Source organism: Talpa occidentalis, unplaced genomic scaffold (genome assembly GCF_014898055.3).
Source record: "Talpa occidentalis isolate TD23 unplaced genomic scaffold, MPIMG_talOcc4v2.1 talOcc4.14, whole genome shotgun sequence".
Classification (NCBI taxonomy): domain Eukaryota; kingdom Metazoa; phylum Chordata; class Mammalia; order Eulipotyphla; family Talpidae; genus Talpa; species Talpa occidentalis.
Genome location: NW_023601433.1, coordinates 56,896,303 through 56,920,858, shown reverse-complemented (window position 1 = coordinate 56,920,858; position 24,556 = coordinate 56,896,303). Strand labels below are relative to the sequence as shown.

Sequence of the window (24,556 nt, the reverse complement as noted above, 5' to 3'; positions counted from 1 at the left end):
TTAACTGGGAATGAGCTATTTTCTTATTCTCAGGCATTCTTAAATAAATGAAAACTGTGAGGATTAACTGGTGGTGAGATGGAGTGTTGCACGACTGGTGGAGGAGGGAGATAATTGATGCTTTGGGTCACCTTTGAGGCTAAGCCCGGCAAGTCCATGCCCTCAGTGCCGTCTGCACAGCACATAGTATTGAGGGCTGTGCTGTCTTCTTTGCCTGGATGTGTTAGGGGAGCATTTGGGAACAGGATCAGAGCAAGGAGAGGAGCTCTTGGGTGATCTCATCTTTTATTGAGCCCCTGGATGGCCCCAAGATGTAGGATGTATAGGCATATGGTCTGTGGGGGTCATAACATTTTTTTCTTTAATAAAAGGAGTCCACATGCAAATTAAGCTTGAGAAACCTGGCAAAGAAGAAAGAGCATGAACTTGGACAGCGTCCAAGTTCCTTGCTCCTTCTACTTCTGTTGCTAGCTGAGTGCTTGGGATAGTTATTTTGAACCTGTTTTCTCACCTGTAAAATTGGGATAATTAAATACTTCCTGTGTTATTAAGTACCCCCAACCAACTGGCATTTTAGTATTTTGATGAAATTCAGGTTTTCTAAGAAGTTTAAGTAGGTAGTCATTGGTCAGGAATTATTTAGAGGCCCTACCTATTTGAATATTCTGGATGTTTTGAAAGCAAGGTAGAGTTTCCTATGTTCTTCTGGAAACAATGAATGAAACTTATTGAGATTTTTTTTCATCTCTATCTAGAACTTCCTTTCCCACAAAGAAAAGCAATCTTTATGCCAAGTTTTTCTTTTTCTTTTTTTAATTTTTCTTCCTTGTTTTAGAGAGCTGCTGGAGCCAGGAGGTTTTTGAATCTAACTTAAATGCTTCTTGCCTGAACTCCTAGTACTCAGAGTTGTTGCTTTCTGTATTTATTCGCTAGGGCCGCCATGGCAAATCCCACACAGTGGGTGCTTCAACAACAGAAATGCATGTCCACACAGCTCTGCAGCTTGGGAGTCCATGATCAAGGTGTGAGCCTGGTTGGGCTCCTGGAGGCTCTCCTCCTAACTGGTAGCTGACAGCTTTCTCCCTGTGAGCTTACATGGCCTCTTGTTTGTGCACGCATGTGGGGGAAATAGACACTGAGAGTGAGAGGGAGAGAACACGCTCTCTAATGCCTCTTCTAGCAAGAGTACTAGTCCTATTTTGAGGTTCTCTGTCCTGTTGATCTCATCTAATAACCCTGATTACCTCCCAAAGGCCCCACTTCCAAATACTGTCATACTGGAGGTTAGGACTCAGCATATGAATTTTGGCAGTGGGATCACAAACATTTAGTTGATAGCACTTTCCTTTGTTATCTCTTAATCACAGATGAGTCTTTACTCACTAGGAACTACCTGCTGAAGAAGGAAGGAGTGGAGGTTTTGGGGTGCATGAAAGAATGGGATCACCCCTGGGGTCTTCATTCTGAGACTGAGACGCTGATTTTCTGCACTCCTGCTTCCTGCAGCACTTACAGCAAAACAGCCTGCAAACACTTGTACAAAGGAAGAATGCCTCATTTTCACTTAGGCTTCCAGTTAAAGATGAATCAGGCCATAGTTTAATTGGTTATTACATTGCCACAAACAGAAATTGACATGATACATGCTATTAAGTTACCGAAACACGATCATTTTAAGAATATGTTTTATGTTCTTTTAATGGTGCTATTTATTGTCCATAAACTTGCCAGTGTAACTGAGGGCTTCTCCATCTAATGAAACACACACATGGAAAATCGTTCTCTGCTTATTGAAACCATTAGGTGTCTAGCTTTTGCAGGTTGTTGAGCATACTGATAAAGCCACAGTTGATTTTTACCTTTTAAGCAAAGAAGTATGCCTTCCCATGGGCTTAAATTCCATGTTAGAAATTAATATCCTCAGAAGACAAAGAATTTTAGGATTGTAGGACAGAGGCAAAAATCACATGGAACCTGGGTGTGTTAGTCCATTCAGACTGCTGTGATAGACTTCCATAGTAGGGTAGCTTATAGACAACAGTTCAGTGGCTGAAGTCCAAGAGGAGGCCCTGGCAGATTCTGTGCCTGCTGAGGACTGTCTTCCTGATTTACAGTTGGCCTTCTCATTGTGATCTCACATGTGGGAGAGGGCAGGGAGCTCTCTAGGGTTACTGTTGTAAGGGAATTAATTCCATTGCTACCATATTCTATCATGATGACCCAATTACCTCCCAAAGACCCACCTCCTAGTGTCATCAGATTAGTGGTGAGGATTTTAGCATGTGAATTTGGGGGTTTCACAGAAAATCTTTCCTTTGCATTTGTCCTCTTTGCCCCTGGTTGGGTGGGATTCCAGAGGGCTCGGCTTCTTGGGATAATTTGGTGAGCCACCCAGTGGGGTCTGTCCAGTTCTGTTCTGTCCAGTTCTGTTAGTTTGGATCTAACCCTGGCTGTGTTGGGTTTTCATTGCTCTGGTATTCAGTAATTATTTCATCCCTCTTCTTTTACCCAGTTCTCTGTTTCAGGGGTTTCCCTGTCCCTCAGAAAGCTCAGTTACAGACTGTGGGACCTTAGGGCACCACCATGGGGGACCTTCCTGGCACTGTTTCTCATTCCTTACATCCTTTCTTCAGTCTTGGCTTTGAAAATCACCATCCTTTTTTATGAGGTGGTTCTCCTTTTACTTCTATGCCTAGACTGAATGCTCTATCCACCTGTTTTACAGATCCCTGAAGAAGTGAATTTGTTTTTGTCTACTAAGGAATTCGAGGCTCTTATTTCCCTCCTGCTCCTTTCTGACCCTCTGTACTTGGTGCCTACTGGGCTTTGTTTCCTAGAGTTCTCTCAATTGCTTCTCCCTTCACTAAGATAAGAGTGCAGTGCCCTAAGATAAGAGTGCAACCATTTTTGCATTCCTGAGGTCATGCTCACCCTCAGGAGGCAGTTTATAGGGTTCCATGTACTGATCCCTCTTCCCCTTTTGTGGGACCCAGAGATAAGCAATTTCTTCTTCAACTCTGTGTTTCCCACTGTGGAGGTTGGAGGAACCGTTCATTCATTCTCTGCAGAGAGGTTTATTAGGGTCTCACTGTGTTCTCCCAAACATGTTACATGCAACTCAGAAGAACATTCTATATACTTTTGTTCATGTGCAGAAATTTCAAATCAGAAAAAAGTTTTCCCCAGATAGAGAACAGTATAAATGAAATGGTTATACAAAGGGTCATAGACAAAAAGATACTAAGTGACTTTGTGTAACTGACAATGACAATGGGCAGTACATGATACCGTGACTCCTGAAGGCAGCATCTTTTACCTACCATAATTAGGGTGGTTTGAGAAGACTAAATAAATTGCTAAACATGGGGGCTTCAAGTGCAAGGTGAGGTCAGAAACCATGAGGATCAAAATATATGGCTTCATGCTAAAAAGCAAACTTGCAAGAAATTGAAAATATAGCCCTAAGGCTTAATGTTGCCTTTTAACTATGCTTAAGTCCATGCACAGATCCTGTCTGTCTGAAGTAGCCTGGGTTGATATAGGGAAGGTATAAACACATCTACTTGAAGTGAGTACTTCTGCAAATCCTGTTTTGATAAGGTCCTAAATCTGTTGATATCATATCATAAAATTCCTCTGCAGTTTCAGCAATTGATAAAAAACAGTGCTCAACATTTTTTTTTACTTTAATTTTGCAGTCAGACAGTGTAACCTCCATTCGTAAATCCCTCTCCCCTGACAACAGCCTGGGGAAAAATATGGGTAACATGTGGTGTGTAGCAACGTTTCAAGTGTAAATATTAAACTTGGTTGGTAAATTTTAATTTACCTTTTAATAATATTCTGACTTACGTCGACTATTTTTAGCATATAAGATGAGAGCTCAGAGATTTGGTGAAAAATATGCTGTAATAACTGAAAATGCCAAACCAGAGTCATTTCTACTCTAGAAATTTATCAGATAATAAGTTCTTCATCAGTGGATATTACTTCCCAGGTGATATATGGAATTTGAGGCAGTGGATGACTGAAGATGTGGCTAATGTGATTTATACCATTAAATTACTTACAGAATGCCAACAGAATGCATGCAAATGTTCCCTGAAGAAGAGCCCTATTAAGTTTATTCTTCATTTCTGGTAGCAGAATCCCAAGATGCTATTTAACTTCAGAAAATCCCTTTAGCAGGTGGTCTTTTATGGCGGGTAGGGTATGAATTCTTATGGTTGCTGAGTGTGCTTGGTTATTATGAAATCCTGAGAAGATCAAATTTAAGAAAAAACTACCCTGCAGAACATTTAGTCCTTAAACTTTTATGTGGTTTACTGTTGATACAGAAATCTATCCTTTGAAGATGGCCTCTGAATGGAAATGTGCTCTGGAAAAATCCCTTATTGATGCTGCAAAGTTTCCTCTTCCAATGGAAGTATTTAAGGTAAGATATTTGTCCATAGCAATTTCTCTACTCTTTTCAAGAATAAACTGTGTAAAAAGTTTTCTAGATGAAATCATTTCTCCCTATTCAGGTTGGCTTCTTGACCAGTTGCCTTGTTTAAATATACCATTTTGCTATGCTCTGTAATCTTCACAAATACTCATATTTAAGATAATGATTAAAAAATAATTTTTTTGAAATTAGATTAGTTTACAACTCTATGTAAGTTTCAAGCATACACTATTGTAGTTTAATGTGTGTGTGAGCTACATGATGATTTCCACCAAAACTCTATAGTTCGCATTTACCAACATATAATTGACCCCCTTTACCTATTTGCCCACTTGACCGTCCTTCCCATGTTAACCCCTTAAGTTTAAAGTCTATGAAAATTTTTAAGCTTTACTGTTTTTCTCCATAGTGTATTATTATAGATTATCCTATATATCATTTTTACTCTCACCCCTTTCCAAAGAAAGAAGATAAAATAAAACAAGCCCTTTGGGGCATTTGTTTGGTAAAAGTGATGCTTCTCTTGATGATTCTATTTTCTTGATGCCTCAAGAAATGTACTGATTGTATTAGGTACTAGGTCTTTTTCTGGGTGCTAATACAAAGGTAAAAGAAGGAAGAGAAATGGGTTGGCAAGTTCTTAAGATTTTTTTAAATTATGCTTAAAAATTCTATGAAGGAGGGCCTCCTCTGGTGGCGCAGCGGTTGAGCGCTGGATTGTGAGGCTGCCTGCAGCCTCTGTAGTGCCGGTTCGATCCCCGGCTACCGGCGAGGGTCCCACCAAAAAAAAAAATTCTACAAAGGAGATTAAGATGTTTGGTGCAGGAAAGATCCATTTAGGTCAGAGGAAATCATAAAACAAACTAGCTCTTTTTTTTTTTTTTTAAAGATTTATTTTATACAAGAACTGGGGTAGAGTCCAGAGGCACCAGAGGGTGAGAGAATTCACCAGAGACAGAGCTGGGAGTAGAACAGGCAGACAGACTGAAAACCCTGCTAAAGGGAACAGCGGGCGAGCAGGAGAGGTCTCCTGTGCCATGTGGGTATCTCCCTGGCAGGCAGGGCATCGAACCCGTGCTACAGAGGCTGCGGATAGCTTCACAGCGCTGCACTCAACCGGCTGCGCCACTGGGGAGGTCCTAGCTCTTATTATTATTTGGAATTTGAGTAAGTATGGATATGACTTCACATTCTTGGCTTCCTTGGCTGGTTCTAAATGTGATTACAGTACAATGATATAAACTTGTTTTTGAGTTCTGAGGGGTCGCATTCTTGCAGTATCCTAGAAGTTTCACATAGAAAATGAAATTTAAAAACTTTCTAGGGATCACATACAGTGAGATTTTTAGGCATGGATTAGGTGTTGTCTTCCTGAATTTTCTTTATATTGGACTTCTCAGAATTTTAACCAATTGTGGACTTTCCTTTCAGCACTTCCCTTGTTAGTAGAATTGGACTTACAAAGTTGGACTATGGAACAGGTGATATCATTATGCTTTGAAGTTTTATTGAATGATATATTTTATAGTATTTTGTGCCTGCTGTACTTGAGGAACATTCTAATATACTCTTAGCATTAATGATAATTGACAGGGAAACATCTTGATCATTTTTAATTTTATTTATTTTTTGCTATTGGACCAAGTACTTCTCATTTCTCTTCTCCCTGGTTTCACCCGCCTCCCCTTGTCCCTTCCTTCTTTCTGATAATAACCTTCCCCTGAAATCTCTCCCTGGAATAATAATAATGATACTGATAAAGATAAGCTTCAGTGAATCTTATGTACTGTATCTGACTGTACTGCCCCTTGTCGAACCAGTCTACCTCTTTACTTCTTTGATGCCTTCAATGTCCATTCCCTTCTCAGTGGCCTTAGTAATGCTTTAAATGTACCCATCTAATCATGCCTCTAGTCCTTGAAAAATAACTTTTATTTTGAAGTTTACATATATGAGGAGTTTAAGGGGTAATATAATGAAAATAAAATACCTGTCCTCCAGTGTATATGCAGAAGCAGTTTGGAAGCCTCCATGGCCTTCCCTAATTTCTCTGCCACCTCAGGGTAAGGAGCACCCTTACTTCCTTGCCTCTCTCTGCAGTGTTACACCTCTGCATGTTTTCCTAAATGTTACAGTATTTACTTTTTACAAAATGACAGCAAACAGGATCCTGATTGCTTTAGGAGAAGGGATTTTGCTGCTCCTCAGAAAGGAAGTGAGCTGAACCATGTCAGGGCAGTAAGCTGGCTTCAGTTTTGTTCTGTTTTAAGAACTGAGAAGGCAAAGTCACCAGCTGATCTGGAGAGAATTGGGTGTCATCATTGTTGGCTATCTGCCAAAGTTATAGCATGAACTCCATGTACTGGACATCCCTTAGGTATGTGGACAGGAATCAGTTGGTTTGTGTTTTCTGCTTTTATGGTTTTTTCTAGTTCTTAGGAACAGACCCACACATCATATTTTTGGGTAGCATGAATGTGCTTACCTGCTCCAGGCAGCTGGGCTTAGCTCAGAAACGGAGAACTTCTTTAGTAGATATTCACCATGAGCAGATGTTAAACTGTTTTGCTCTGTCTTACTCTGGCATCCTGCACTCAGGTTGCAAAGCTGGTAAAACATGACCAGTTATCTCAGCGATGGTCGCCTGCAGCATTTCACCCTTCCCTGTGATGGAACGTGTCCTTATTCTATCCTTGTGCCTCACTGACAGCTTGTTTGAGTATAGAATTTTAGATAAGACTGTCACTTTCCCCAAGAATTTGGAAGTTTTGCCCCATTTTCCCTCTTTCTTTCTACTGTTATAAAATTTCACAATGGTATGCCTCGGTGGTTGTCATTTTTTATCACTGCGCTCAGTACTTCAGGTGTTCATCATACATGTGGACATCTTTAATCTGGGGGGGTATTCCTTTTTTTACTTCAAATCACTTTTATTGGGATAAGACTGATCTACAACAATGAATATGTTTTAGGTATGTAGGCTTACATCTCTACAAATGTGTTATCTGGGATATTTAAAATTTTGTCTTTTAAAATTATGTCTTCTGTTTCTCTTTCTTGATCTGTGAATATGTGGGCATGGAACTCATGGGCTGGTTTTAATGTGCTTTTTTTCTTAGTTCTATTTTTCACTTCCTCATCCGTTTGCTCCACCAATAGTTTTCTCAGCTTATTTGTCATGCTTATGTTTCTAGCCTCTGTTTCTAGCCTCTTGTTCTTGCAGTATGGGGACCTGAATTTAACTTGTTGGAATTACTGATTTTTAAAAGTCTTTTTCTCTGTGAATAATTTGTTCCTTTCATGTTGCTTTTGGCTTCTGTCTTGTTAGAGGTTTTCCTCAGTTATCTGGAAGTCCTTGCCTGCCTGCACTTTAGTAAGAGGGGAATTAGAAAGCAGGTTGGTCACTGTTGTGCACCTTGGGGACTATTTTTTTGTGTGGTGGTTTTTCTTCTTTACTTGATTATCCTGGGGGACTTTTTAAAATTTCCCCTGGGACTCAAGACCCAGCCGCCAGTGTTCTAGTTGCAGAGTGTTGAAAAGCGGACTTGAGGACCAAGCCCCAAGTGTCTTATGTGTCCATATCTATGGACCAGAGACTATTTCTCTCTTTTTTTCAAAGAGTGAGGAAAGGAAAGCAATTATTAGCTACTTCCCAAGCAGTTACTCTCACTTCTTATATCTGCTCCTGTTTACCCCTAGTTTCAGACATAATTTTTGCTAGCCATTATTTGAGCCTTCTGAAAACTCCATAGTCTTTATTGGGTCGGATCTTAGCTTTACTGCTGAAAGCTGGGATTTGGTTCATTGAATATGTTAAATTAGTTACTTATTGTTCACCTTCACTTTAGCCTCCAGGCCTTTGTTGCTATTGGGTTTGTGTCTTGTGGAAAATCTGTTTATTATAATTTTGGTTAGAGTATAGGAAGAGATAAAATTAATGGGGGGTTTAATCTGACCTCTTATTCTGGCAATCCCATTAAAAATATCTCTTGTAGTTTTGACTGTAGGGTACATATCCTAAAAATACACTCACTATTCTCTGTTCTTCACATGCACTTTGCACCTGTTTTGTTCTTTCTGGTAAATTTCTGCTCATTCTTTATTCTCAAATATAAATTCTCTGAAGGAAGCCTCTGTGGACGTCTGGACTTGGTGAGAATAGCTTGGGCTTCGTTCTCTGTTCTGCTCTGTTCTGCTTTGTTGTCTGTGTCACAGTTATACTTAATCTCTTGTGCAATTCTTTGTGTAATAACCATCGTTTTTTTTGCTTAACTTCGAAGCTCCATCAAGACAAGAATTATGTCTTTCCTGTTCTATGTTGAATTTGTTTAACCAAAGATAACTCCTTGGTTATTAAGTATTGAATAAATATTTGCCAAATAAATGAACAAATTTTTGAGTGGACGTGTGCTTAGCTAATTGAAAGGAAATATTTTGAGTTAATATAGTTTAGATTAATTGAAAATGTGGACTACTTATTTAGAACTGTGCGTGCAAAGTTTCAAAAAATATAAACATCAATAATTCTAATATATTTTAATAAAAATAATTCATTAAACATTATTATTACTAAGCAGCTGTTCTCTGCAAAAGGCTGCTAACCTGATCCCAGAATTTAATAACTTGTTTACATATTCCAAAATACTTTCTTCCCTCACTATAATATCTTTCTATTGAATTCAGAATATTATCTTGTGGGGTACCTGAGAATTGTCTCACTGAATGGTTTGTTTAGCATTAATAGTTGCTTTAGAGTAAATATTATTTTCTATATTTCACAGGGCCTACCAACATAAATAATAATGAATAAAAGCCGGCTGAATTGAAATTATGTGTTCTTTAAAACTTGAGAGGCACTTTAATAAATGCTGTCTCATTTTAGTTTGATGGAAAAGAATTGAACACCTGTACTTTCTTAACCATCTTTGTGTACAGGGAATGTTTATACATTTAATTTTAAAATATTGAGAACAACCATTGTATTTGCTCCCTAAAGCTATTGTGATAAATTACCACAATCTGAGTGACTTAAAACAATGATAATTAATTCTACCATAGTTTTGGAGACTAAAATTTAAAATCTAGGTGCCAGCAGGGCCAGGTTCTCTAAGAAAACTGTAAGGTAGGAAATCTCCTAATTGTATCCTAGCTTCTGGAGGCTGCCAGTTTTCCTTAGCATTTTTTAGTTTGTGTCACTACCTCCATCTTTATGTGGTCTTTTCCATCCTGTGTGTCTGTCCAAATTTCCCGCTACTTGTAGGGACACCAGTCATTTGATTTAGGCTTATGCTAAAGCAGTACAACCTTAGCATAAACTGATTGCATCTGTATGGACCCTAAAGAAGGTCACATTCACAGGTTCTGGGTGGGCATACAGTTTTTGGGGACACTCTCCAATCCAGTGCAACCACATTTCATGTATGTCCAGTAATATCAGAAATGATATAATACTATTCTCTATTGAGTTTTTCTCCTTACATTACCTGGAGGTAATTAATAATTAAGTTCTGAGAAATTGTATGGGGCTTGGGGTGATTTTCCAAATATCTTAGCAGTTGTTTCACTTTAATAAAAACAAGAGAGAAATTTTCTGTCTCTCAAGGTTTTAGAAATTTCAGCAAGCAATATTCTCTCTTAAAGTCCAAAAATAGAACTTACATATTTTTTTGTTCATTATCACTGTTTGATCATCATTGTTTCTCAGCAGGCAAACTTGTTTCTATTACTTTCGTTATGGTAAAAGGTATATATGTTTGGATTCAGCTGTGAATCATCCTAGATGCATGTTGTTATAGAAAATTGCCACAGTATTCAACTGTTAGATGCAAATCAAAGAAAAGCACATTTAATGACTGAAGAACAGCAGTATTTTAAAGCAATTCTTTTTATTATTTTTACACTTTTCATAAGATGGATATTTTGAGGGAATGAATCCCCATAATGCTGAAGTGTTTGTCAGTTTGTTGGGGAGGGTTGTTCACATATCTTCATTGGTATCTGTGTATTTATGTCTGTAAATGCAACTTGATGCTGTTGATATATCATTTCCCCTTTTGTCACAAATAAAAACAGTAATGGTATGAAAATAAGCTCACAATTAGTATACCTGCTTTTATTTATCCTTGATTTGAAAGAACTCTTTGAATTTTTTGAATATCTTATTTTACTCCCATGATTTCCTTTATTTGGAAAATGCAGGTAATCTTCAAAATGTACATTCATTGAACTTCTGTGTATCAGACAGGGGACAACAAAGTGAGGGAGGTAAAGAAATAATTTTAATGAAAAATAAATAATAAAATATTTCCCCCCTGAAAGCTAATTTCATTATTTAGAGGCCTAATATTTTTGTTAAAATAATTCATGTTGTTTCTAATTTACTTTAGAAAAATAATGTGTTATAGATGTGACACACTGCCAATCAGCCAGGTATCTCATTGGCTGTTGGTTTTATTGATACTGCAACCTTTACATGCCTTCATTTGATTAACTATGACTTGTCCCACTGTCAAATAAAGTGAAATGTGCTCGTTTCAAGAAAAAACAGTTTATATTCGTAAGGAACAATTAGATGGGGTTCTTACAAAAATTGAAATTATTATGGGGCTAATTCAAATTTTGGTCAATGACTTTACTCTGATTTAGTTTTCTAATTCACTGAGCATTTACTGAGCTACAACAACAAGATTTTAGAGTTTACTTAAGTTTTAAAAATAGGGCCAAGAAAATAAGAGCCCAGCTTTAATAAATTAATGTGTCAGACATTCATAAATCTCTAATTACTATTAATTTTGCTTCTATGCAATTATTGTACATTGTAACCTACATTTGTGACCACACTTGTTTGCAAATGTTAAATTATAGAAGTTTCACTGCCAACTCATAAATGCATCAGAAAGCCTACACATAAGAAGTAATTCTCAATTGGCCAGTTAATTGAAATAAGGCATTTTGCCTTAGAGGAATAACACAGGGAAAGCAAGGGCTCTCTAGCTTCCTTCACTCATGATGCCACCTTGTAATGGAAAGCTGGATTTAAAAATATCATGAAAATCTGTTATGTATTTTTATCTCTTAAAGAAGTAAAATGGTTTGAACTTACTTTTAAAATAAACTTGTGTTTTAGAGCAGTTTAGGTTAACAGTAAAATTGAGTGGACAGTACAGAAATTTCCCCTATCTCCCTGGCCCCCCAACTTCTCCACCAGTTGGTACATTTGCCTCCACATCATCGTGGTCCAAAGTATGTGGCTGACATCAGGGTTCACTCTTATAATTCTGTGGGCTTGGTCAAATGTATTTACCACTATCTACCATATGGTGTCACATACAGAGTTTCACTGTACTAAAGTCCTCTGTGTCCATCTACTCATCCATCTGTCTTTCCCTATTATTGTTTGAATTTCTGTCCCTCATTTTAATAATATGCTTAAAATATCAGTATGTTTAAAATTCCAGATAAGCTCTTTAGAAATTAGTGAAGGGAACTATAAAGAACTGAGACATAAAGCCAAGAATCTTGACATCCTCCTTGAAACTTTTTCTCTCACTCCTATGTCAGAGGTCTCCAAATATATCACAGATTTGGCAATTTACTCACCTGCATTATACACAAGGTTACATTTTATTATACAAAGAGGATATAAAGCAAAATCAGCAATGGGAAAACCATAAACCCACAAGCTCTTCAGTCCCATGCCAAAGCTTCCCAGTCATCCCATAGAGGAATCTCACTGAACTTTTTTTTTTTTTTTTAAGATTTATTTTATTTATACAAGAACCAGGGTACAGGCCAGATGTGCGGGAGGGTAAGAGGATTCACTAGAGACAGATTGGGGAGCAGAACAGGCAGACTGACTGAAATACACTGCCGAGGTGGCAGTGGGAGAGACAGGAGAGATCTGCCATGCCATGTGGGTTGCTCCGTGGCCGGTGGGGATTGAACAGGCCCTGCAGAGGCTGGAGAGCTTCACAGTGCCATGCTCAACTGCCTGCACCACCAGGGAGGTTCCTCACTGGACACTCTTAATTCCTCCTGCAGTGAGTTGTGAAAACACTTGCTTGTGTTTCCCACCGGGGAAGCTTATTAGACACTCAGTGTCCAGGGATTTTATTTGGGCCTGGCCACAGTAAGTGAGGCTTTTACTTCATCAGGACTCACAGCAGATGAACATTCCTGGTGTCATACTTGGATAAAAATGCCCAGTTTCCCTCCCACAGCTCAGCTTCTGGCATGTGTGACATAGGTAGCTGTAGAGGGGTCTAGAATTATGTATGTATACACAACTAATAACAGTTAAAAGGCACCTTTGAAATAAAGGATTTTCAGTAAGGCAAAGCAATAAGTTAAATCCAGTTTGGTCTAGTCTCAAAGTATGCCTGTCGGACTTTCTTCCTTTCTTAATTGCATCTCATTTTCTCTGGAGGTGGATGTTTAATAAACACGGGGATGGGGCAGCTAAGAGCAACAAATTGATAAAAGAAGATGCTGCATGCGGCCATTATTGTTTTTGTTTTGTTTTGCAGAAGCTAAAGAAAGACATTCCCTGTACGTATTTCTCCTCTGTTAAGAGTGTTCAGGCAGTGTATATAATACACTGAACAGTCCACATCCTGTTATTTCCTTGCTTCTTTTCAGTTTTGAATTATGTACCTGTCAGTGTGATTGTAGATTTAACCCTTAGGAGGGAATCTCATATATATATATATATATATATATATATATATATATATATATATATATATAATATATATATATATTTATTTATTTTTATTTTTTTTTTGGTGGGACCCTCGCTGGTGGCTGGGGAACGAACTGGCGCTGCAGAGGCTGGCAGGCAGCCTCACAGCCCAGGCTCAACCACTGTGCCACCAGGGAAGGCCCTCTTCTATATTTTAACATCTAAGACCTAGGTTAAAGGCCAGAGAGAGAAGATTAAGTGTGGCAAAGAGAGAAAATCTTTCCTTTCTCATTCCATCTGGCACAGCCAAAGGGGTCAGAAAGGATGTGAGCCATGCTGTTAGGATAGATTGTGATGTTGTGGCTTCCATGGTGACTGATTTCTTTTCTCTTTTTCGGTAGCTAAATACAGCCACTTACCCCAGTTCTTGTATGCATAAACAAATCTTTAAAAAAGGGGGGCAGTATGGAAAGAGAGGGGGAAAAGGGTAAATTTACAGTGGAGATATCTGACACACATTATTTCAAGGCAGATGATTATGATCAGCATATATTGATAGTGTGCCTTTGCTATAATGTGATAAGAATGGCACCTTATAGTTGAGATCTTGCTCCCTAAAACACATGACTCCAGTCTAACCATGAAGCAAAGCTCAAAGAATAAAATGGAAATCCATTGTGCAAATTACCTCACTTGTTATCCTTAAAACTGTCAAAGACACCAAAAACAAAGGGAAGTCTGAAAAACAATCACAACCAGGGAGCCCAAAGAGACATGACAACTGAAAGTAATGTTGTGTCTCCGGTGGAATATTATGAGACAGAAAAAAAAAGACATTAGGGGAAAACTGAAGAAGTCTGAATAAAATACAGACTTTAACAGTAATGTATCTGTAGAGTTCATTAATTGTGAAAAATGTACCATACTAATGTCAGGTGTTAGTAATAGGGGAAACTGGATATACAGTATGTGAACTCCCTGTACTAGCATTGCAGTCATTCTGTAAATCCAAAACTGTTCCAGCAGTAAAAACATTAAAAACTTAAAAAAAAAAAATACAGCCACAATAAAAAACTCATAGCTAAGTTTGGCCTTCAGGTGGGATACTTGGATTCTCCCAGAATTAGCTGTAGGTTTCCTGTGTCAGGCCAGGACTTTATTTCTTCTGTATGACATTCCCTGTCTCAGATGGAAGTGTCTGATACCAAATGATTTTGCAGTTGATGTTTGCTTGAAATGTGGCTGGTATTTCCTCCTCATCCAGTTAAACCCAAGTGTTTATTTTTAAGGAGAAACCATCTTAGGCAGTCTGATGACTTGCTCTGTGTGGTCCTGTCCATGTTGCTGATTTCTGAGATGCTGGCCCATGGCCTGCCCCAGGCTCTCCCATCCAGGCGCTCCATCCCCTCGCACTTGGCCTGACATCATAGGCCCTGCAGGGCTCCTGGACTTCACCTCCTACCCTCATTTCTTTCAAGACTTGATATCTGTTAAGGGGTTTGTTAAGCAGAGTCTCCTTGGGGTGGTAAATCATAGAGAGTTCATTTTATGTAATGCCCATCCTTTGCAACTTACAGAAATGAGGTGGGGGGCTTGTTTGTGGTTTTCCTTCCTGTATTCTGGCTTCTTGAACCAAAGCACATGAATTACATAACTAAAAAAGGACCATGGAGGCCATCTAGTTTTTATGAGTATTGGAGAAAATCTTGTAAGTATATAATAAAGAGGGCAAGTTTGGTCAAGCAATAAATGGAACCATAAAATCACAAATCCAGACATATGAAAGAATTCACTTTAACAGTTGCTTGATGCAGGGGCCCGACCACTGCTGCCTGCAGTCTTCTAGATAGTGACTTGCTTTTAATTCTAAACATTAAGAATTAAAGAATATAGTCAACTTTCGGTTATCTCCTCTGTGAGTTATCATTCCCAAATGGCTTCTGTTTGCCGCTGATTATTCTGACTCTTGCCAGTTACTGCAGTTTCAAGGAGGACAAGATAATATTAGCATGAACTTGATATAATTGGTGCTGGGATGCGGGAGAGGGTGTGTAAGTTTCTTACTGATAGAACAGACATGTTTCAAAGTCATTGTTGCACCGTATTTTAATTTTTTCAAATTTTCCATGCTACTCTCCATTCATAGAAATAATTAAGAATTGATTATAATGCTTTCTTCTATGGAGGCACTTTTTTTTCCCTAAAAACCTGTACAGATCCTTTGTAGGTTAGGTCATTCTTTTCAATTCTATGGTGCAGGCAGTTGCATATCACTGTATCTCAAGTAGGGAAATTGATGTGAAGAGATGTTTAAGTTCCTTTCATCTTCAGATGTAGTGGAAATTAAGCAGTTTATTAGAATAGATTTCTTTGCTTTTAAGAAGAAGCACATGGATGAATTCTCTTTTTTTCTGCATTTATCATGTCTAGTTGAAAATGCTGGGAGTTCTGTAGTCAGCTTGAGTCTGTGAAGGGAGCTGGACCTGGGGAAGCTGTCACATGGAGTATGGAAGGAGAAATGGGTGGAATGAACTCAGCCATCTGTGATATTGTTGACTAATCCATTCATCAATATTATGTTGCTCTCCCTCAGAAATTCTTGGTTGTGTGACCTCATGGACTTCCTCGTGGCTTATACCACAGAGGTTGAAAGGAGTGTTCTGGTCTTTGCATGTGAAGGCAGCCTAAATGGTATGGCTTTTCTCAGGGACTAATTCTAATTCAGGCTTGCCTTTGGGTTTGAATGACAGATGACTCCCTAAAAATATCTAATCCATTACTACTGTGGTGTTAGGCAAGCGGATTAACAACTATGTAATCATCATCATTGTACTAGGCACAAAATAATTCTTCCATAGCATCATACTGTGATCACCATGTGTTTGTGGTCCTTTCCTTCATTCAAAGCAACATCTTCTAATTTTATACACTAGTTATTTAAAGTGGTGAATGTGGGAGGGTCACTAGCAATAACGGCCTTGGGGTCTTCGAGGTATACAGGCACAAAGACACAGAAAGGTTCCAGATCTTGTTGAGACAGCATCGAGTGAGTCAAAACTGGAGGTATGACCTGAGTGGCTCACCAGATAAAGAGACTGAAGAGCTTCCAGAATGACTTAATATTGAAGCTAGAGGCACAGGGAGCTGAGTGATTTTGAGGACTCTCATCGAAAGGGAAGGGTGAGGAGAAAACCACACATCAAGGTGTCACATCAACTGTGCTGATGTCTCACTTCACTGTATCTAAGTCAGTGGTTCTCTACCAGGTAAGAGTTGGCAAATGTCTGGAGGAATTTTGATGGTCACATATAGGGGAAGCCACTGGCATCTAGTAGGTAGAGGTAAATGATGCAGTGAAACATCTTAGTGTATACAGGACAGCCCCCACAGCAAAGAATTATCTGGGCTCCCAAATGCCAGCAGTGTCAGGGTGGAGAAATCCTGGTCAAGAGAATTGATACTTATCTCATCTGGAAATAGGTTAACCAATTGAAGGTCAGGGCATTTGAGGAAGACTTCTGAGATTTTAATTGTTACTAGAGCTCAATTCCAACTCTTCATTCTTTCTCTGAAGGGGGCTGTCAACACAAGTGGGCACAGTTCAGGGTCCTCGGTCATATTTCCCTGACAGCACTGTGGTTGCATTTGGGGCCAGCAGCAGAAGGCACACCCACAGTAACATTGCCAACCATGTCCTGTCAGTAGTGTGTGGAACTGGGAGGGATGTGGGCCCAAAAAGTAAGTTCACTCATGCTGCCTAGATGGTTGCTGTGGAAACGGAGGAGCTTCCCTAGCTTATCAGGAGAATTAACTAAGCATGAGGAAATATAGCTCATTTCTGTTTACCTACATACACCATCAGCCTTGCTTTTTCCTTGGTGGAGCTTTAAATAAGATTAAATTTCTTGCCACTTGAAAGTTCTTTTGTGGTTTCAAATGTTAATCAATGAAAGACATTCTTACTACCCCTGTTTTTCTTTTTTTTAAAAACAACCTAGTGTACCAGTTTTGTACTTAATGAAAAATTAGAGTAGGCTTACCTACTCTAATTTCCTGTTATAAATTTTGTGGTTCAGGTTGAAGTATATATTACTACATTTTCTCATTACTATTTTTAAACTTGATTTAATGCAGGACTAGTAGATAAAATTGCTATTTACAGCTGTAAGTAAAGAATAGAAATGCTTATTAGTGTTCAGCTTATAGATTTTTTATTGCATTTTTGTTATAAATATTTCATTGGTTAAATTTAATTCAGTGCAATGGAATTGGAATGTAATAATGCTATTGATTTAATAAATGCTGGCATCCTAATGTCCAATTTTCAATGAAACAAATATAATGAGAGTAATTATCTAATGAACATATGAGCACTAGATCATTGTTAAATCAGGAAGGGGAACAACGTGATAAATTGTCCTGGATCTTTTTTAGCATGATATATCATGCTGATATGAATAAAGGAATTAAAGTGTAGTTCATTATATATCAATTTGAATGTAATACTAATTAAAACCTTCCTTTGACTTTATTGGAGCCTATTCTTAGAAATTATGCAAATTAATTGAGTCCTTTGAAAAGATGCATATGTAGCATTTGAGTTTCCCGTGGACCAAAAAACTGACATGATGGAACAGAAAAAATAATACCAGCTAGTATTTTTGTCTAAGTATGATTTACTAAAACATTTTTGGTACTTGAAGAATGTAAAGGGGGAATGAATTGCTTATCTCTTTTTTTGTCCATTTTGTTGATATCAACATAAGCAAGAAGGAAGAACTAAAGAATTAAAGGTGGACTCTCCGATTGCCACCACCAAAGAGAGTTTTCTGTTGTATTTGATTATGGAGCTCAGGTTGAGAATTTGGTTTCTGCACAGAGAATGACTTACTGCTTTTCTCAGATTCAAATGCACCAAGTGCATTTTAATTCTGTTATGTTAATTAGTTTTTTTTTTAAGATTTATTTATTTATTTATTTATTTATTTATACACGCACTGGGTACAGTTAGAAGCGCGGGAGGGTGAGAGAATTCACCAGAGCCAGAGCGGGGAGCAGAGCAGGCAGAAGGACTGAAGTACACTGCTGAGGGGAGCAGCGGGCGGCAGGAGAGGTCTGCGCGCCATGTGGGACCCTTCTCCGGTGGCGGGGGAGCAGCCGGGGATCGAACCGGCACCGCAGAGGCTGCGGGCAGCTTATGTTAATTAGTTTGAACTCATTTCCCCCTGTGCTGCATTCTTCATATTTTTATATCATGTGAGGTTTATTTATCTAATGAAACATGGATGGGAAGAAGTATTAGCTGTGTTGAGAGTTTGATAGCCTCATAGTAAATATAAGAGCACAGACTCAGGAAATAGAGAAGGATGAGTTCAGTTCCAGTTGGCATGTGGGAGGTGAGTGGAACCTAGAATGAGCAGACATGCTGCCCCCTACTGCCTTTCCTTTCTGCTGTCTCCCAGTTGGTAATACTCTTCATCTTCTTCTGTAGATTAATACTCCTTATCATCTGTCCATTTTATAAAGCACGTCAGCATTTATCCTAAAGCTTTCTCACTCTGCCACAGAAATTTGGGCGGGTGCTTACTCACTGTTGACTCATTTGGGGTTCTACAGTGAGGTGTAGATCAGCTAGTGACTGTTCCCAGGCATGGCAACTCAGAGGCCAAGACTTCCCCTGAGACTGATGTTTAAAGTCTCAGAGGCTGATGTTTAAACAGCAGGTGATCTGTGTGTTGCTAGTGCCCCCCTGGGAATATCCTGGGGTTGTCCAATCCACCTGACCTCTGTTTTATCATAAGTGAAATAAGGTGAGTCCTAAGCCAGAATTATAGAACCCAAACTACCAATTATGTTGTGTTTTATTCAGACTTCTTTTTCCAGACTTTGTATTTGTTACTCCTCAATCAATTTCAAACTAGATTTCAAGCTTCTCAGTGGCAGGAGTATATAATCTGCTTTCTTCTTAATCTCTCTTCATCTTAATTCCCTCTCTGTAAGATGGATACTATGCCGTAATCTGTTGTGAAGGGAGAATAAGAAGAGGACCATGCTTACAAATTTATATATTAAATGCCATTGTTTCTTCCTGCTTTATATTGTCATAGTTTCTAACTGCTTGAGGTTATTTACCAAATCAAGATTATTTACCAAATCAGTGCAGAGTGACTATATTTTAGAATATTTAGAGAGAGAGCTACTAGGATTCAGAAGAGACTAAAACAGATGAAACATGAACAGAGAAGGTATTGATATATACATAATCTCTTTTACATTATCATTCAATTAAAAATAAGGTTCTATGAAGAGCGATTGTTGAGATAGGCTGGTAAGGCCATCCTCCAATAAAATGAATGTCATTTTGCTTCTGCTCAATAGAAACCCACTTTAGGGTAAAAATAAAATGTGTCGTGATGAGTGTAGATGGGAGTGACATTGTTTAATATTTCCTCAATGAAAAAGGTTTTTCTTTAGGCAATTTAACAGGACTCCAGTATATTTAAATAAACAGTATTTCTTGGATGTGACAGGACACCTTTATAAATGTATTGAAGAAGTAATCCCTCCTGATTTCAGAAATAACATCATTCTTGATCCAATAGTTGTAAGGTGTGAATGATCCTCTAGAGCTTTGCAAAGGCCAGGATGTACTTTTGAACCTCTGTGAATTTTCCATTATCTCTCAGTAGATAATCAGTTTTGTGGACCTTCTTCAGGGGCCAGGAGCTCTCCTTAACAGGGCGAACAGTTTGCTCTTATTTATTTAAATGAAATTGTGGACTTTGCCTACATTATTAGCCCCAAGTAAATAGTCTGTGGTGATTAAACTTGTTTTTAAAGAAAATTTGTGTACCTTTTCTCATATACTGATATGGATGCACACACCACACACACACAGCTCAGAGAGCTGTGTATTGGCTCATTTGGAAATCAGTGGCATTGAATCTTTAATTATCACACAAAATTGTATTTCTTACAATTGTCAAATGCCTAAATTTGCCTATGAGACCAGATGTTAAAGACTTAACCCTGCCTTCCTAACTTGTCAGAGGGACTATGACAGAGGGATCCCTGTCATATATTTTAAAGGTCTCCGGTTACCAGAGGTTTCAGTGACAAGTCCTGTAAGAAAATACTGTTTTGCCCCTAATACTAAAGTTTCTGGCATCGTTGTTAGAGCATGAGCATTAGTGTAGCAGATTTATAATCATAATCAAATCCATAATCATTGTGTATATTTGCTCCTGGATTTTAAAAATGGTAGTTTGCCTTTGAAACTGATGAGAGCTCTCATGGTCATAGGATTTTTTGTTTTAAAAAAATTGCTTAGGAAAGTGGAATTAGTGAAAATGGCTCATATTAAAGAGACTCTACAAGTGTTGGAGAGGATGTGGAAAAAAGGAAAAACCCTTTTACTTTGTTGGTGGTAATGTAAACTGGTGCAATCATTATGGAAAGCATTCTGGATTTAACTTTAAAAATGGAAATATTGTATGACCTTGCCTGCAATTCCACTCTTGGGCATGTATCTGAAGAATATGAAACCATCAATACAAAGCCTATCAATTCCACAATGTTCATAGCAGCATTGTTTATAGTAGCCATGATATGGAAGCAGCCCTAAATCGTTCATTGTTGTTGGACGATTGGATCAAGAAGATGTGGTATATCCATATCATAGCATGTTATACAGCCATAAGAAAGGATGAGAAGCAGCCATTTTCAACAAGATGGAGGGAATTTGAGAGAATTATATGTAGCAGAGTAAGTCAGAACAATAAAACATACTGGACATTTATGTAACAATTCGATAACTTTATAGTTTCAAAAATCAGTGGACATTAATAAACATCCTGAGGGCTCTGAGGTTAAGAGGGAGGGGAGAGATGAGGGGACCCCAGGATGGTGATGGAGAAAAAAGAAAGTGGAAATTAAGACTGGGACACAAGAATGTATTTTGCAGTTTCCAGGTTTAGTTTTTGAAATTTGGAGTTGAAATTTAATAGCATATCATTGCTGCATGTGGATATTTGCAACCAAAATATAAATACTTATGTTTGTATCAGTTATTTCTTAATATGTTTGGTTTCTTTTTCCAGTTTATTAAACAGGAGGGTTTAAGAGTTTTCATATAGTGTGGAACAAAAACGAATGCATTTCCATGAGCAAGAAGATAGTGTGCTAGATCCTGAAGCCTCTAGAAATAATTTTAGAAGTAGAAAATCTGAGCCATGACTGACTGGCAAAGGGAAAACTTATTTATAAACCTCTGATCACTACACACTGTTTTTAAGTTGCTACAGAATATTTGTATGCTATTATGACAAAATATTGACAACAATATTTTAGTTGTTTAAAGATATTGGTATCATTAATATTTTGTTTTCATCCTGTACATGTCCTGCTTGATTTTATGTGAATGTTATTTTTTATGAATGAGTGGCAAGATAGAGATGTTCAGTAGTTGACAAATAGATACCTCAAGAAAGAAGGAAAATAGCTACACAAAGTGATCCCATTTAACCTAGAGATATAGTTTGAGGCAGACTACTCTGGAATCATTAATGATAAGCATTTGCAGTACAGCCTGCAACCTTGAAAGGAGAAGGTTATCTAAGGAACAAATTGCTGTCCTGAGCCTTGATGCTTTATTTCTAAGGGAAGGCAGCCATTATGTGTTCCTGCTAGATGACTGTGAATAAAACAGAGCAACAGTTGAAGAATAACCCTTAGTGTAGGGTTGGCTAAAGACTTGCTAAAGACATAGACTTGGCTGAAGACTTCAAGTCAGTGGTCAAGATCACTTGGGATGTAGAAAGGACCTGAGCATCCTGGGTTCACCCTGCTAATAAGCCTGGCTCTATTCATAGGGCAAAGATGGAACAAAATTATGTTGGGTCCAAGTGTGGGGACAGAAACTGAAATTGAGAAGATGGAGGGTAGACCAGAAGCCCAGAATGTGGTCAGCCCACTTCTGTAACAGAAATGTGAAGGGGAAGTAACCCGGAGAACAGATGAGATATTGAATTTGCAAGGAGGGTCCTGGTCATAGAGGCATCCAGGGAGAAGTTAAAAGTCACATCTCAAGAATGTTTAGCCTTTTAGCTATGAGTAATGAGAGGGAACATTGCAACAAAGAAGGACATCTGATAGCAGAAGGGAACACTGACGCACTTCTGTGAAAATACAGCTTTCACTTGGACCATTTATTATAGCTAAAAATGTGTCATTAGTGCTTGAGGACATTTCTGTATTGTCAAACAGGATAATAATGAATGCTTAAATTTGTTGACTATATTCAGGCAAAGTTTTATTGTAACTTTAGAATAATTTCTCTTTTCAAAAGGTTAGGGAGTTTATGTTTAAAAGGGAAAATGCTTATCTGCAAAATCCACTAATGTGCCTCAGTTCCCGTTGATTGTGAGATACTGGGAGCACTGATGTCTGATAGAGATGTTAGCTTTTCATTTTTTAAATTCAGATGTCTTTCTGAATTAAATTTTTGGTTTATTATTGCTAAACACCTGCTGTTTTTGGCTCTGCCTAAGCGTAGTGGTTGATATGTCAATATGCATTAAGTATATTATATCTCTTCATTACTTGTCTGAGCCACCTTCCCTTGCCCCTTTGAAAATAAATGCTATATTTTTTAGTATTGACAAATGAAAATCCTCTCTTGTACCTAAAATACTTCCCTGTCCTTTTCCTTATGCATATAATTTTTATAATACATTGAGTATAAGCTCTTATGTGTAAGGGTTTGGAATGACCAAATCTTTGAATGAGTTTTTGTTGTGTAAACCTTTTGCATATTGGCCACATCCTTTCTGTCCCTTCTGGTTCCTATTATCCCTCTCAGGCCCCCCAAACTCATGTAACACTATTTCCTTCACCCCTACCTAATGTGTATTGTGTAGCCATTGGCTACAGGGGCCCTTGTGGACTGCTGTGTCTAAATGAGAAAAGACAAGGTCCTTGTGAGTCTATAGGCATTTATATTCTGTACCTTCTTTGGCAAGGCAATGGGGTGGTGAAGAAAACTCCACCAACGCAGGTCTCAACCGCCTCGAACAGCTTCTGCAGGGGAGTCAGGAGCAGGTGTTGCCTAAGGGGCTCAGCGCAGTCCTCGGAGATATAGAATGGCATCATTGAATTAATTAAAACTCCACTTTAGATTTGCAGATAAAAGAAAGTAATAGATCCCCAGATATTTTTGTACTTCTTGCCCAATTGATGTATTTAGAAATAGCAGGATTTATTTGCAGCTATTATTTCTTCAGGGACAGGCTGCAAATACATTTATTTATCCACTACTATTTATACAGACTGTGAGTTATGAGGTGACCTCCATCTCAGGAAGATAAATCCTGGTACCCAGCGTCCAGCCAGCCTCATCTATTGCTGTATAGCTAAAGTGGATATTGAAATTTGTTTTCTTGAGAAGTCAGAAAAGCTCCATCTCGCACACATAAGGTTGCCGTGAGCGGGTTATAAAACTGCCAGACACCTATTAAACAGGGGGTGTTGCTCATCTTTATGGAGTAGGATAAGGTTCTGATTATCTGCAGGACTGTTTTGGACCTTTATATGCCCACAGCTCGAAGATCACTGGCTCACCACCAATAACTGATAAGCTGTTTGCTCTTAGACACAAGAGACAGGGACAAACCATGTCACACAGAAGGTACTCACTGAAGCCTGTGAAGTAACTCCAATAGCAAGAGGCCTCATTTTCTGAAGATGCTCCTGCTGTGCTGGAGATGACTGATTGCCTCTATTACTCTGCTGTGCTTCCGTTATAGCACCTACGAAGATCAAAGCCATACAAAGTGAATTTTTGGCTTAATGCAAATTTAAGCATGGGCACAAAGACTTGCTTCCTCTCCCTTGGAAAAGCAATTTAGCCTGCAGAAAATAATTAAATCCACAGTATCTTGCAATAATTAGAAATTTGAAATGGGGAGGGTTAATTATTTCAATCCGATTTCAGCCACCCAATAAAATGTGCAGGGATAGCATCCAGTCAGTCACTGAGTTAATTCACAGTATTGTTGCTTTCAATGTTTTTATCCTTTTCTCTGCAGGATCATGCAGATTTGCGAAGTCATTTCTTCACAGTTGGGATGAAGCTAGAAACAGTGAATATAAGTGAGCCCTTTCATATCTGTCCTGCATCAGTGACCAAGGTGAGCTTGCTCTTCAGCTCCAGAGTGGGTCACATGCATGTCTTTGCTCAAAGCCGCATGAGCTATGCTGCAACGCCAGATAAACCAAAAGAAGTTTGCTTTCTCTAACCCAGGACTATTTTTTTTTAATGATTTATTTATTTATACAAGAACTGGGGTACAGTCAGAGACGTGGAGGGTGAGAGAATTCACCAGAGACAGAGTTGGGAGCAGAACAGACAGATGGACCAAAGATTCTGCTGA

General features: G+C 38.4%; 1 protein-coding gene across 5 annotated transcripts in view; it reads left to right on the top strand.

Annotated features, from left to right (window-relative positions):
• The window catches only part of SFMBT2 (Scm like with four mbt domains 2), a 194,087-nt gene that overhangs the window by 90,286 nt on the left and 79,245 nt on the right, over nucleotides 1-24,556 (top strand). For all 5 annotated transcript variants that reach the window (XM_037510580.2, XM_037510576.2, XM_037510577.2 and 2 more), the window contains exons 7-8: nucleotides 4,338-4,435; nucleotides 24,212-24,313. In XM_037510580.2, coding sequence (XP_037366477.1) covers nucleotides 4,338-4,435; nucleotides 24,212-24,313 — 200 coding nt within the window. The remainder of the gene's footprint in view (nucleotides 1-4,337; nucleotides 4,436-24,211; nucleotides 24,314-24,556) is intronic.